The sequence below is a fragment of the Pollachius pollachius genome, assembly GCF_949987615.1.
Source record: "Pollachius pollachius genome assembly, chromosome: 17".
Lineage (NCBI taxonomy): Eukaryota > Metazoa > Chordata > Actinopteri > Gadiformes > Gadidae > Pollachius > Pollachius pollachius.
Window position 1 is genome coordinate 17,456,045 of NC_136950.1, and position 16,026 is coordinate 17,472,070.

The 16,026-nt window shown below is 49.9% G+C and overlaps 1 protein-coding gene across 1 annotated transcript in view; it reads right to left on the bottom strand.

Annotated features, from left to right (window-relative positions):
* Positions 1-3,939: 3,939 nt before the first annotated feature.
* The window catches only part of LOC307088690 (rho GTPase-activating protein 12-like), a gene marked incomplete at its 5' end in the record, with an annotated part of 26,896 nt that continues 14,809 nt past the window's right edge, over positions 3,940-16,026 (bottom strand). Inside the window, 14 exons of the mRNA XM_079754642.1 lie at positions 3,940-4,954; positions 6,681-6,786; positions 7,022-7,156; positions 7,720-7,797; positions 8,517-8,615; positions 9,006-9,125; positions 9,296-9,398; positions 9,718-9,816; positions 10,681-10,782; positions 12,399-12,483; positions 12,956-13,017; positions 13,712-13,792; positions 14,403-14,477; positions 15,276-15,410. Of these exons, the coding sequence (XP_079610768.1) occupies positions 4,780-4,954; positions 6,681-6,786; positions 7,022-7,156; positions 7,720-7,797; positions 8,517-8,615; positions 9,006-9,125; positions 9,296-9,398; positions 9,718-9,816; positions 10,681-10,782; positions 12,399-12,483; positions 12,956-13,017; positions 13,712-13,792; positions 14,403-14,477; positions 15,276-15,410 (1,455 nt within the window). The 3' untranslated portion in view covers positions 3,940-4,779. The remainder of the gene's footprint in view (positions 4,955-6,680; positions 6,787-7,021; positions 7,157-7,719; positions 7,798-8,516; positions 8,616-9,005; positions 9,126-9,295; positions 9,399-9,717; positions 9,817-10,680; positions 10,783-12,398; positions 12,484-12,955; positions 13,018-13,711; positions 13,793-14,402; positions 14,478-15,275; positions 15,411-16,026) is intronic.

Below are 16,026 nucleotides of genomic sequence, written 5' to 3' on the forward strand. Positions count from 1 at the left end.
TAACCATGAGAACGGAAGAAAGTGAAACACAAGATGATGAGGTTCCTGTCGACTCCACAGTCAGAACAATTGACAGAATCAGAAGGACTCCAAGGAGATTTGGATATGATGAGTATGCCTGTACAGTGACTGTTGAGCATCATGCCAATATGTGTTGTGTGACAGAGCCCATCACACTGAAAGAAGCAATGGTGAGTCCTAATGCAAAGGAAGGGCAGGAGGCGGCTGATTTGGAATATGAGTCGCTGCTGGAAAATGAGACGTGGGGCTTAGTGGATTTACCAAGAGGAAGAAAGGCAGTAGGCTCAAGATGGGTGTTCAAAGTCAAGCATCATAGTGATGGACAAGTGGAGAGATACAAGTGCAGACTCATCGCCAAGGGCTACTCACAGATGTATGGTGCTGACTATGATGAAACGTTTTCACCAGTGGTACGATTCAGCTCTATTCGTACACTACTGTCCTTTGCTATCCAAAACAATCGACATGTGCACCGAATGGACGTCGTAACTGCATTCCTTAATGGACACCTGGAAGAAGAGATCTACATGGAGCAACCAGAGGGATACCAGAGCAGGAACACCTGGTGTGCAAACTGAAGAAGTCAATCTACGGACTGAAGCAGTCTCCTCGCTGCTGGAGCAAGGCTTTCACAGGGTTCTTGACAGAAATTGGATTCAAACAGAGCACATCAGACCCCTGTGTGTTTGTGAGAACAAGACATGAGCTTGAGATACTCGCTGTTTACGTGGATGATCTCATTCTGATAACAGAGTCGACTGAGAGCATGAACAAGCTGAAAAGAGCTCTCAAGGAGCGCTACAAGATGAACGACATGGGTGAGCTGTCCCATATTTTGGCCATCACTGTGTTCCAAGACAAAGAAAATAACTGTCTTTCTTCATCAGAAGAATTACATTGAAATCATACTTCAGAAATATGGAATGGATAATGAAAATCCTGTAGCAACTCCTGCTGATGCCAACGTCAAATTGAGGAAAAGTGATGGTGTCAGTAAGCCAGTGCACCAACCTACTTATCAGTCAATGGTTGGAAGTCTGATGTATGCTGCAATGGCCACATGACCAGATATTGCTCAAGCGGTGAGTGCTGTGTCAAAGTTCAATGCAAATCCAAATGTTGCACATCTGACTGCTGTGAAGAGGATATTTCGATTCTTGAAAGGGACAGTGAACCTTGCTCTCAAGTATGAGCAGTCAGACTCCGGAGCTTTGATTGGATCCACAGATGCTGACTGGGCTGGAGATCAGGAGGACCGCCACTCGACAACAGGCAACATATTTCTAAAGAGCGGAGGAGTAGTGAGCTGGCTCAGTAAGAAACAGGCAACAGTTGCACTTTCAACAGCGGAAGCTGAGTATGTCGCTCTTAGCCAAGCCGCTCAAGAAGGTATTTGGCTGAGACAATTACTGAGTGATCTCGGAATGGAGGCTATATCCACAGTGATCCTGGAAGACAACCAAGAAGCCATTGCAATCGCAAAGAATCCTGAGGACTACTCCAGGACTGAACACATAGACATTCAATACCACTACATCCGTGAATGTGTGCGGAATGGACAAATAGAACTACAATACTGTCTAACAAATGACATGAAAGCGCATCTTGACCAAGCCACTGACTAAACAGAAGTTTGAATATCTCTTGGGGAGGGATTGGACTTTTGGCTGTCTAAGAGTAGATTTATAAAGTGGTTGTTTATGCTTGACAGGTGAACGCCGAACGCTGTCTGGTCAAAGCAAGTCTGAAAACATGTAAAAAAAACAGTTCCAGAAAATGACTGTTACCAAAAGGTTTCAAAGACAAATGAGAACAGTTTAATTGAAAATGACAAGTATTAAGCAGAAAAAAAAGAGAAAGTCTTTTGTTGTTTAAAGATTTATTTTTTTCTTGACATTGTGAAAGGGAGCACGGCTATGTAATATTACCGTATTTCCCGCACTATAACGCGCACCGGATTATAAGGCGCACCTTCAATGAATGACCTATTTTAGAACTTTTTTCATAAATAGGGCGCACCAGATTATAAGGCGCATAGCATAGAAGATACTGCAGTCAAACGTTTGACTGGGGATGTGTTATGCATCCACTAGATGGAGCTGTGCTAATTGTATAGCTCGTCACGCGCAACGCAACTGTGAGGACGAGTTGCTGCATTTAGCAGATATAAAACTGGAACCTTTATGACAAAAAAGTAAAACACAATTACGCAGTTCCAAACCTTAGATTTTTTAAATATCTTGCAAACGTGAATGATACAAAGTAGAGCATCGCACCCTCGAATCTTGTAGTGTGGCCAGTCTTTCGCCCGATTTCCTGGCTCTGTGATTGTATAGTGTGACCTTCCTAATAGTGGAGGAATATCTGTCGTGTGGTCTGAACCAGCCATAAAGGGAATGTCAACAAAACAGTCAGACAAAGTCAAACTTTATTAAGCGTTCTGACAACTTTGTTCATTTGTAAACACGAATTGATCCATACATAAGGCGCTCCGGATTATAAGGCGCACTGTCGTTTTTTGAGAAAATTACCGGCTTTTAAGTGCGCCTTATAGTGCGGAAAATACGGTATTTAAAGTGTCTTAATGCCATTGCAAAATTAAGTGGGAGTGTTGTTATACAGTAATTTTACCAATAGATTGCACTGTTGCTCTTTACTACCTCTGCTTGTCAAGAGAGAAGTTGTCAATAAAGCTGTAGCTATGTTGTTAACGCTGTATGCTAAAGCACGCTGAATAAAAGTTCACCTTAATTCCAATACCTATCCCAAAAACGATACCCCAAAGGATCAAATTGGTTTTTCCATCAAAGATCAGCTGAGACTCAAACCCATTCAGGTAGCTTTATTATTCGACATTGCAATGTCACAAACAGCAGTTAGCCAGGTAATTACATTCAGAATGTGCAGTCAACCATGCGGAGGAATCCGGAGACCTCTCCCAGAAAACAGAAACAACAGTTAGAAGGAAAACCCAAAGTCAACGAGCATTGTTAACGTTTTCAGATCTCCAAAAACCAAAGTCCTCTTGTTGGCCGTCGAAGCATATACACAGCGCAAACATTGATTCTCTTTTAATGTACACATGAATACTCTTGAGGTTTTTTCTTTATTTTTTTAAAGGCTCTTTTTTCCGCACTGCCTCCCACCACAGCGAACACACTGGGATGATCCCAGCACGAGTACGGCCCTTCTCCTGAGCCATCAGCTGAGTCAGGAGAAGCAGCTCTTCTACCGCGAGTCATCGACCGCTGAGTCCGTGACAGATTGCACACGGGAAACGCACCCTGATACCGTTTCCCCGGTGACACGGGCGGGGGGGTGCCAGGGCAGGAAAAAAATCATTAAAACAGAAAGAAGATCAGAAACACTAAACGGTATTTTACCCCACCAGCGAGGTGCCCCTCCCACACACAGTGAACCGTACCACCAAGCACTGGACCAACAAACACACACACACACACACACACACACACAGTCACTTGCTCTTTTTTGTACAATGCACATTGCAAATTCCCTCGAACACCCACACACAGACAGACACACAAACAGACAGACACACACACGTTTACATTGACAGAGACAACAGCATAGGTCTCCTCTCTGCTTGTTATTTATTTTATATCACACACACACACACACACACACAAACACACACAATTATTCCCGTCTTCATGCTCACACTTCATCAACACAACCAGGGGATGAACCAGGGCAACGTAAGCACAGTTGTTAGCATAAGCGTGTGTGTAGAGAGATACACTAATACTTTATTTATCCTGAAGGATATTTAGGCAGCCAGTGTGTGTGTGTGTGTGTGTGTGTGTGTGTGTGTGTGTGTGTGTGTGTGTGTGTGTGTGTGCGTGTGTGTGTGTGTGGGGGGGGGGGGGGGATGCATTCCAAAGTGTGAGGATAGCATTGTAGATAAACTACAAATGAAATGATAAGCCGTGTGTGTGTGTGTGTGTGTGTGTGTTTGTGTGCATATGTTTGTGCGTATGTGTGTGACTGTGAGTGTGCAATGTGACGTGCATGCATGCGTGTGTGTCAGTGTTGAAGCGACGGAGATGATTCATTAAAACAGAATACAATTCATTCCAAAACCGAGATTCCAGTTCTTCCAAGTGCACACCTTCTCTCCATGGAGAGGAACAAAATGGCTGCTGGAACTCCACCTGGTATTCCCGACCCTGGCGGTCCACAGGGCCACAGAGAGTGGGTCGTCACCGTGACGACGCAAGACAACAGCGGGGACCACACGCGGTGACGACATGAGACACACGAGACACACAGAACACAGCGTTGTTCAGCACGCCGCTCTGGGTCTGAGGCTACACACACACACACACACACACACACACACACGTAATGCCCCCTGCATCGCCATGACGTCAGTCACAGCAAACACCGGCGATGTCACGGTCCTCCGCTCAAGCGAAAAAACAAACGAAGCTTGGCGATTCGCCGGGACCTGGGTCCGGCTGCCAATCAGCAGCCAGCAGGGCGGGGCCCCGGGAGGGGAAGCAGGTAACATCTGTACAGCGTGGGTTTTGCTCTCGACTCCAAAGCGTAACTAAGTGCAAAGTCTCGTTCTCCCCCTGTAGTCTCTCAGGCTCCGCCCCCCCTCCTGGAACAGTATCCCGTGTGAGCGCCCCCCGCGGAGTCCGCTCCGAGACCGACCGCGTGGTCCGCAGCCAGGGAGCCGGTCCGGTCCGGAGACCCCCACCCCCCTCAGCCCAGGACGGGGTGGGGGGGGTGTCTCTACCGGCCGAAGACGCCCTCGTACTCCAGCAGGATGAGCTCCACGATCTGGTTCTGGTACACCATGTGGACGGCCATGCTGCCCGTCTCCGTCTCTGGCCGCAGCAGGGTGGGCCCGAACACGATGGCCACGCTCTGGGTCGTCATGCGGTTGGCCTCGCCGTGGTCGATCACCCTGGGGGGGGGAGGGGGACAGGGGGTCAGCACACGCCTGCAGCACCCACGCCTCGTTAAGCAGACAGCAACCAAGCCTTGTTAAGGAGAAAGCACCCCCAGCTCGTTAAGTGGACAACACCCCAACCTCGTTAAGAGGACAGCACCCCCATCCCCCCCCTCGTTAAGAGGACAGCACCCCCACCTCGTTAAGAGGACAGCACCCCGACCTCGTTAAGAGGACCGCAACCCCTGCTCGTTAAGAGGACAGCACCCCCACCTCGTTAAGAGGACAGCAATCGCCACCCCCACCTCGTTAAGAGGACAGCAATCGCCACCCCCACCTCGTTAAGAGGACAGCACCCCCACCTCGTTAAGAGGACAGCAATCGCCACCCCCACCTCGTTAAGAGGACAGCACCCCCACCTCGTTAAGAGGACAGCACCCCCACCTCGTTAAGAGGACAGCAATCGCCACCCCCACCTCGATAAGAGGACAGCACCCCCACCTCGTTAAGAGCACAGCAATCGCCACCCCCACCTCGTTAAGAGGACAGCACCCCCATCTCGTTAAGAGGACAGCACCCCCCACCCCTTCCTCGTTAAGAGGACAGCACCCCCACCTCGTTAAGAGGACACCAATCAGAGCCCAGCGAGTGGCCCGCACAAAATACAGCCCACAGAATCGCTGCAGCTCGTCATGTGCGATTAAAAAGGTTGATGAAGGTTTTCCCAGTCTCCGCGCTGCATGGCTGAGCCCACGACTTCATTACCCCGCGCCTATGGGCTCCGTATGGACCGGAATAAAACAAACACACCGCTCCTGGGCCCCTCGACACAAGGCGAGGGGCCTGCATCGACACGACAAACATATTGTATCCCCGCGGGCCGGAACACATCATAACATTTGAATAGCGCAGAGACGCCCGCATGCAGATGCAGAAAACAATAACATATTCATAGACGGAGGGGGGGGGGGGGGGGGGGGGGAAGAAGCGATTAAATCCTCCGCTCCCCTCTCGTACGCTGAATGTCACACTGTAAATTTCCAGAGGAAACGTGGCGCCGCAGGTTCTGAATCGTCGCGGAGAACCCGGCGCCATATAAATGCAAATCTGGAAGCGAAGGGGAAATGTCAGACCGATGCCGTTCTTGAAGTAGGGGGTACACCTGGAACCCTGCTACCCCCGCACCCCGTGGCCTAATCCATCGCTGGAGAACGGAGAACAAAGACGAACCGGGGAACCGCCGGCGGAACTAAACTAAATGTCAGCCAGGGGGAAATGAGTTCACGTTCCCCTGCTGGGAAAATTAAATAAATGAACTGGCCATGTTTGTCTCGTTTTACTTGTTATACAAATTACCAGAAGTTATAAAATGTATATTCCTTTTTTACGTTAACATTAGATTCATAAATCTAATATATTGTAATATTCAGAAACCCCAGGTTTCAAGATTATTGGACCATTACTAGCAAAAAAATATAAACTAGTTCACATTTTGTAACTTATCTAACTGACGCTAATTAGCCGTTGAAAATCATCTGAATTAGAACATTTATTAAGATAAATGCACTCATGGATGAGTGGAGGTAGGGTGAGACTGGACCAGCATAAAAGTGTTTCTCTGTAAACACTTTTATTCTGGTCCACTTTTGCCAGCATTAACCCTAAACGAAGTCCTAAATGAACCATGCAACCAATGAGGTCTCAGAGTCTGTGAACCCCAGGGCTGTATCCTCAGGCCTACCTTCTGAGATGTCTGAACAGGACCTGCATGGTGTCGTGGTTTGGCTTGGGCAGCTGCCGGATCAGGTCCGTGATCGAGCTCACACGCTGCTTGTAGTCGGAGCATTCTGCGGGGAACGGGACAGCGTTAGATATGGATAGCGGTGCAACGGCGCCATCTTGTGGACACATTGGGTAACGCAAGCAAAATCACGCACCATTGAAACAAGATACGATTGATAAACAATAAGATAAGCTGGGTCTTTATAAATCCCAGACGGGCCATTAGGGTGTCACAGCAGGATGTAATAGGGCAGCAGTATAACTGACGAAGAAGAAGGTTGACATGGGGGAGGGGCTTACTTATGGCGTCGACAAAGTCATTGAAGGAGCCGTAGGTGAAGAGCGGCTCGGGCAGCTCTCTGAAGAACATCTTCAGGGCCCCCGTGGTCACGTGGATGTCCTCCCACTTGATGTCGTCAAGCTCCACCTTCTCGTCTGCATCGACCAATCAGCACCAGGGAAAGCGTTGGATGAAGGAATACGACTGGTTAGTTTAACTGAGGCGCTGTCCCTGATTGGTGCACTGTGTCAGAAGGGGGCGTGTCCAGACTCATTCAAGTGACCCCAGAGTTACACAGAACACCACCGGGGGGGGGGGGGGGGCACAGACTTACAGGACGATAAATCACAACACATCTTGACTCAACAAATTCAAACGATGAAAACAACGCGTCGTAACACCGCAACCATTAGCTGTCTGATTTCAGTTGGTGTGATAGCCAGCTTTAGTCAGGGTAGACCCTCCTACGTCCGTCCGTCCGTCCGTCCGTCCGTCCGTCCATCCCCCCCCCACCCCTCTATCGTGCATGCAGCAACCGATGTCACACACGGCGGACACAAAGTAACAAGTCTCTACTGAATTAAGCATTTATACTCACCTCCGAGAAGTTCTCAACCTCCGATTTTGCATACAGTTGTATTTAGTTTCAACTTGTATTGTTATCTCTACAGAAATGACCAGTGACCTCATAGCTGGCTGCGGGCACGGCGGGACCTACCGTGGTTGACGGCGAATCGCAGCTTCTGGATGACGGCCAGGTTCCCGCTGACCCGGTACAGCCCGTCCACGTCCAGACCTGGGAGACGGGGACCACACGGTCATAGCTCCTCTACAGCACTGGTTCTCTAACTGTTTCTACCAGTGTACCCCCTCTGGGATGTTAGTTCAGCTGGGTACCCCCCTTCGGCGGCACAGAACACGTTGGGGAGAAGCACGGGCCTGTGCTTCATGCATCTGCTGGCCCATTCCTCCCCAAGAAAGATGCACAATGCCAGGGGAGGGTCACAGCATGCAGAGGGGAATCATTCAGATGTGTTCTTCCACTTGATGGTGTTTCTGGATGCGCTTTATTTCTCGCGGATTCGCCTTTCTCCTTGTTTGCATTTCAACTTGTCCATTTTCTCAATATTGTTTTTGTCTAGTTTTCAGAAGTTTTACTTGCTCAGGGTGCATATATCGAGCTCATTAGCGTAGCCGCTGAGCTGCTTCACTAACGAGTTAATTACATCCTCAACACGACCATCAATACACCACTAAAGCCGCATGGTTCAGTACCGCAGACTGGTACTGAACCATGAGGCCTTATTGTGGATTATGGGACATTCTAGGAGAGATGTAGGGTATATTATTACACATATACGTAGAGCTAATAGTGCTTTTTATGCAACAACTATTTGTGTATGTATTTGCTGTTTAGTTTTTTTATGAATAAAATCCAGGCCTTGTTTTTTATCCAGTGTGTTTCCATGACGACGAGCATCACTCTAAACAGGGTTTTCCTGAACCCAACCCTACCTGTGTTCTCCACGTGGTCGATGCACATGGTGACGAACTGGGGCACAGAGTCGCTCTCCCTCTGGCACAGGGTGGTCAGACTGCAGCCAAACACCTGGTCTGGGGATCACAACAACACAACAGGGTTAACACACAACACAACAACACTCAACATGGTTTACACACAACACAACAACACACAGGCTGGTCAGACTGCAGCCGAAAACCTGGTCTGGGAGACAACATTGTCAGGTACACAAGAACACACAACACGGTCAGGTACACGACACACACAACATGCTCAACATGGTGACAACACAACACACACGACACGGTCAGGCACAACACACGACAAGGTCAGGAGCACAACAACCCACAACATGGTCAGGTACACGACAACACGACAGGCTAACGTAGTCAGGCTAACATGGCTGGGCCAAAGAAGCCGGGCTAACCTAGACAGGCTAATGTAGCCACGCTAGCGCAGCAGGGCTACACCCAGCGAGCTACCTTTGATGTAGCCCTTGTCGCGGACCGCCTGGTAGGTGGGCCGCCGGGTCAGGAACTTCTTCAGCTTCACGCGGGTCTTCTTCTGGTCCGACACGTCCATGCTGATGGACGTCTTCATAGCTGGGGGACGCGCGCGCACACACACACACACACACACACACACACACACACACACACACACACACACAGAGACAGACAGACACACGGTGTCACAGGGCGTCTTCCTTTGTTGTTTAAAGTTGGTCTCTGGGTTAGAGGACTCTGGGGGACCCTGGACTAGGGGGTCTCACCGCGGTTCTTCTTGGAGTCCCGGTGGTCCTTCTCCTTGTCCTGCTTCTCGGACCCCGGAGACTCTGGCATGTCCTCCTCGATGGCCTCGTCAGACTCCCAGGCCTGCCGCACACATTAACACACACACACACACACACAAGTTAAGTTTTGGAAATTTACAGTGGAAGGGTGAAGGTGTGTGTGTGACAGTGTGTGTGTGACTCTGCGTGTGTGTGTGTGACTGGCTCTGCGCGTGTGGCTCTGCATGTGTGTGTGTTTGTTTATGGTTCTGCATATATATATATATATATATATATATATATATATATATATATATGTGTCTGTGTGTGTGTGTGTGTGAGTGAGTGAGTGAGTGAGTGAGTGAGTGAGTGAGTGAGTGAGTGAGTGAGTGAGTGAGTGAGTGTGTGTGTGTGTGTCTCACGTGTGCGCTGATGGTCTCGTTCAGGGCCCGGTACCAGTCGTTGATGACGCTGTCGATCTCCGACTGGATCAGGAGCTCAGTCCCCCGACGGGTCTTCAGCTAGAGGTCAAAGGTCAGAATGAGGTCAGTCTGTGAGGTCAGAGACTCTCTCCCCTTTGGACTTTTCTCACTTTTGACAGAAAGGTAAGATTGCCTGTTACTATCACACCTCGACAGTGAGAGCTCGTTTGATTAGATGTGAAAGTTCACTTGGCAATAACAAAAAGTTCTTCCCCTCATTCTGATTCTGAAACTCCTGATGCTAATCCTGAATTAATTAATGAATTAATGAACTAATTTTAAATTGATTCTATGCAGTCCCTGTTCTCCTCACTAGAGGAGGAAGATCTCTAGTGAGAAGATCTCAGTTTTCTTCTAGTGAGGGGAACAGTGACCTCCTCACTAGAGGAGAACAGCGACCTCCTCCAGTGAAGAGGTTCCTCTCCTCTTCTAGTGAGGAGGTCACTGTTCTCCTCCGGTGAGGAGGTCCCTCTCCTCCTCTAGTGAGGAGGTCACTGTTCTCCTCCGGTGAGGAGGTCCCTCTCCTCCTCTAGTAAGGAGGTCACTGTTCTCCTCCGGTGAGGAGGTCCCTCTCCTCCTCTAGTGAGGAAGTCCCTGTTCTCCTCCGGTGAGGAGGTCCCTCTGCTCCTCTAGTGAGGAGGTCACTGTTCTCCTCCGGTGAGGAGGTCCCTCTGCTCCTCTAGTGAGGAGGTCACTGTTCTCCTCCAGTGAGGAGGTCCCTCACCTCCTCTAGTGAGGAGGTCACTGTTCTCCTCCGGTGAGGAGGTCCTCTGTTCCAGTGAAGAGGTCCTTGTTCTCCACTCCCCTAGTTAGGAGGTCCTCTCCTCTCGTGAGGAGGTCCCTCTCCTCCTCTAGTGAGGAGGTCCTCTCTCTCCCCGCGGGGGGGGGGGGGGGGGGTCCTACCTCGATGACGTGCTTCTTGCTGGACTTGTCCCGGCTGGCCCAGTCCACAGAGCTTCCCCGGAGGTCCACCGTGAACTCCGGTTTGGACTGGTTGCTGCCAAACTTCTGAGGAGAACGACAGACAGTAAGGAGACGACCAGAGAAGCAGGCAGAACGGTTGCAGGAGGTATTAAGGGTTTATGGTTAGCGGCACCCAGGGGGCAAATGCAGATTTATTTTCACACTGATATTAAATTATTATAGAGATGGACTCCTCCAAAAAATAATAATGTGGGTGTTATTTTGCCGCGGTAGTACAAACATAACGTGATCATCATGCCAGCTTTGACCATGACATCGATGTTTAAATTAAAGTTAACAGCAGTCACAATATGCGGTTACCTTCTACATAAGAACACGTGATCTTTAGTAAGTTAGTGCAGAGATGAGTGGCAGGGGGGGGGGGGGGGGGGGGGGGGGGGGCAAACCATTCCTGATGACATTAATGAGCTCTTAGGAACACAACTGGGACAGCGGCACACACGTTATTCAAACTCATGTTGCCCGTGGCAACATTCCAGCATTCCAGCAAACCCAGGGCCATCCTTCTGATCATTCCATCATTAGTCATTTTAAAAAGATCTGATTACAGTCAGGTACGTAAGGTAAGTGTTCCAGCCACACACGAACTCCAGGGTGATTATGCCAGTCGGGGGAGCCAGGTGGGGGAGAGAGGTGAGGGGATGGCCAGGTGAGGGCAAGGGTTGTACATGCAGGGGGGGGGGAGAGAGAGGGAGATGAAGAGAGGAAGAGAGAGAGTGACAGAGAGAGAGGAAGTGAGGATGAGAGAGTGACAGAAAAGGAAAGAGTGAGTGAGAGAGAAAGAAAGAGAGAGTGACAGAAAGAAAGAGAGAGCGGGACAGAGAAAGATAGAAAGAGAGTGACAGAGAAAGAAAGAGGGAGACAGAAAAGAAAGAGAGAGTGACAGAGAGACAGGAAGAGAGAGTGTCAGAGAGAGACAGACAGAGAGTGACAAAATAAGGAAGAGAGAGAGAGAGAGAGAGAGAGAGAGTTTCGGAGAGTGTCAGAGAGAGACAAAGACAAAGAGACAGAGACAGAGACAGAGACAGAGAGAGAGAGAGAAAGAGAGAGAGAGAGAGAGTGAGAACAAGCAAAGGCAGGGGGAGGAGAGAGAGGGGGACATACAGTGGTGGCGTGGACATTGCCACAGTTGGCATAGGAGACAGCGGGGCGGAGCTTAACCGAGCGCTTCCAGTTGCTAAGCAGCGTGAGCAGCAGCTCTGGAATGCGGCCGCTACGGTAGTACGACTAACGAGAGAGAAGAGGGGGAGAAAGGAGAGACAAGAGGGGGAGGAGGAGAAGGGAGGGCAGAGTGGCGAGAAAAATACAGCGAGTTGAGGACGGATGACCAATCACAGAGAGAGAGAGAGAGAGAGAGAGAGAGAGAGAGAGAGAGAGAGAGAGAGAGAGAGAGAGAGAGAGAGAGAGAGAGAGAGAGAGAGAGAGAGAGAGAGAGAGAGAGAGAGAGAGACACACACACACACACAGAGACAGAGAGAGAGACTAAACACTGAGAAGAAGAACATCTAACACGGTCTAGATCATGAATACCCACAGAAACAGTAACACAGATAAATGGACTAAACCACAGGTTGGGGAACAGGGGGGAGTCTACGGGAGGGAAGGGGTGCGGGGGGGCAGGACGATGGGGTACGTACCCAGCTGCTGGTGCTGCCGCCCTGCCCTTTAGCAAAGAGCAGCGAAGACCCCTGCAGCACCGTCCATGACGAGGTCCAGTTCTTCCTGGGGGGGGGGGGGGGGGGGGGAGACGGACGGACACACAGTCAGACCCCCACGACCAGCCAGCCAGGACCCTCATGGTGGAGGCGTCACTCAAACACGCTCACTTAGTACACCCCTCTAACTCACTCTTATTCTATGTTGTACGTCCTGGCATTAAATGTACACACTTAGTGTATGTTGTACATCCTCGCACTAAGAAATAGTACCGAGCATGGTGTAGCTTCTTGTCCTAGCTATCTTTGTTGTACGCGGGGAATGGGTTAACCTAGCGATTGCTGGTGATTGACAGACACTTGGTTCTATGAACATCTTTACTTTACCGACAGCGATATATTGTTGTTTCTCTTTCTTACGACAAATGTACTTTCTGTGAGTGGCTTTGGATAAAAGCCTCTGCTAAATGTGAATGTAAATGTCATGTCTCTGTTAAGTCACCGACCAATCAGAACCCTCGAAGCGGTGATGCACCCACCTGACTTTCTTCCCGTTCTCCGTGATCTTGGTCACGTTGAGGACGCCACACTTCTCTGATGGCTGGGGGGGGGGGGGGGAGAGAGACGACAACACTTTGTGAGGCACGCACACGCAGAAACACACACACACACACACACACACACACGCGCGCACACACAGAGCCAGCCAAAAAGCGAGGCACAGAAGCAGACCATAGACAGTGTCTGAAGCGATGAGAATTAAACATCTGAGGAAACACAACACCTCTAACTAACACACTGAAACAGCTAATTAAACCACATAGAGAGAAAAAGGCTGTTTGATTGGCTTTAACGGAGGAGTCTGATCACACAGTGACCGGCCGTGGGGACGAAGACAGCGTCTTCAGGGGAGGTGGGAGGCGCGGACCATTGATTAGCGTGACGCGCCTGTTCATCCCTGAACACAGTGTGTCACCAGGTGAAGCTGAAGCTTTAAGGCATGCAGGGGAGAGAGAGAGAGAGAGAGAGATAGACAGAGAGAGAGAGAGAGTCATAGAGAGAGAGAGAGAGAGACATAGACAGAGAGAAAGTCAGAGCGAGAGAGAGAGACATAGACAGAGAGAAAGTCATAGAGAGAGAGAGAGAGAGAGACATAGACAGAGAGAGAGAGAGAGAGAGAGAGAGAGAGAGAGAGAGAGAGAGAGAGAGAGAGAGAGACAGTCACAAGCGGCGAGGCGGGTGTTAACACACATGGGGGGGGGTGCGTGGAGCGAGGGTTGCCGTGGGATACTAACGGTGGAGGGGTGCTTGGGAGAGGAGGGGCAGGAGTCAGAGTCGGGGGGGCTCTGTTTGGGCGCGCAGGCCGACGCACACTCCTGATGGGAGAGGGGAGGGGGTGAGCAAAGAGGACGCTCACACACACACACACACACACACACACACACACACACTACGATTGACATATACACACGCATAACCACACACACACACACACACATAACGACAGACATATACAAACACATAACCATGCACACACTACCACACACACACACACACACACACACACACACACACACACTCACACACAACACACTAACCGGCTCACTCGGAGGGCGGCCATGTTTGTTAGTGAAGAGAAAAACCGGCTTGGAGCAGAAAGCAGAATTACTGCCTAGTGGTGTGAGGGTGGGGTTAACATGTTAGGGTGGGGTTAACACGTGAGGGTGGGGTTAGGGGTTAACATGTGAGGGTGGAGGAGGGGCTGTGATAGTGTGTTTCCGCGGTGACGGAGGCAGAAGATGCTTGATTAGGTGTGTGGACGGTCGCTAGGGCGTCACAGCGGATTCATTAATTCTTCCCCGACGACAACATCCACTTAGTGGCTCTGATTGAACACGGCGATCACCAAGGTGTCAAATCATGATGTAATCAGAACAGATCTCTAGGTTCGGGGGGTCGTGGGCGGGGGGGGGGGGGGGTACCAACTTTCTGTGGGCTCAGGGGGAGCTGGGTTCTCCTCTTGCGCGGGTCAGAACCGAAGCGTCTGAGTTTGAACGACAACTGGAACAACAGAACCACGTCGTTCTTCAGTCACGTCAGGTTTCGTGTGTCGCTGGCGTTCCGATACACTCACAGGAAGTGGACACACAGGGAAGGACAACAACAACAGCTGGTCGCCGATCACATGACCCACGCCCCAGTCATATGACCCACGCCTCAGTCAAAACACAGAGACACCGACCGCCTGAGATCTGCGGTCCTGACGCCACGGTCAGGATTTGAACGGCGCCTCAGGGATTTAAACCGCGGAGTGGAATGGCCTGGCAATGCTAGTGGACCGTTCTCAGCAGGTTCAGAGTAGTAAGATCAACAGGTCTGCTGGCATCCAGACAGCACCACGAGTTGTTTGGTTCTCAGTTTCTTCATCGTACATCGTACATCAACGTTATCGAACAAACACGATAACTACCGTATATCAACGTTATCGCACAAACACGATAATTATCGTACATCAACGTTATCGCACAAACACGATAACTATCGTACATCAACGTTATCGCACAAACACGATAACTATCGTACATCAACGTTATCGGACAAACACGATTACTTTCGTACATCGTACATCGAGGCTATCGCACAAACACGATAACTATCGTACATCAACGTTATCGGACAAACACGATTACTTTCGTACATCGTACATCGAGGCTATCGCACAAACACAATAACTATCGTACATCAACGTTATCGCACAAACACAATAACTATCGTGATGATACACCAAGCCCCCGAGCGCTCGATAAAAAAAGGACGTTTCTCTGAATGTGGGCTTCAAAGTAAAGGCGCGGTGCTCACCTTGTCGTTGAGGTCCAGGACGTAGGTGCTGTGTCTCCACTTGGTGAGCACGATGGGGTCGGGGTTCTGCGGGTGCTTCCTCTCCAGGCTGCGGCTCTTGGGGGCCTCACCCGACTGGGGGGGGGAGACGGCATACTGGGGGAGGCAAGGAGGCAGAGGGGGGAGGGAGCGGGGAGGAAAAGATGGAGACTTTATTTGCAGGATGAATCAAACTGTTTCATTTCAGCATTTCACTGAGGGTTTGTTAGTTTAAATGTTGAATCATTGATGAATTCTTTCTTCTATTCTTTCATATTCATCACACAGTGAATATCCAAATCCAGATGCCGCACCAACTCCCAAAGTGAGCCATGTGCTTCGTCTAACGAGGACAACTGAATTATTCATCATTCAAAACATCCAAATAAAAGCGTCTTTAAAACCACAAGGGGCAAATGTTTGGTACTGCTTTGTGAAAAAACACTAAAACGCTTCGTTGATTGGAAGAACTGGTTCATCGATCGACTAATGGACGAGTCCTCTCACTGGGGAGTCAAACCCAGAACTTCCATCGGGTCCATGTAGCGGCTCACAAGACAGTCATCCACTAGACAGTAGACAGCAGACTATGGACCGTGGGTGTTAGCCCTACGGCTACAGACCCACAGCTAACCCCCTCAGCAACATGTCTACTGCCACACTCTCTCTTCTGGGGTGTACCCATAACACCTCCCCTGATTAAAAACAGACGCCCACACAAACACGCTCCTTC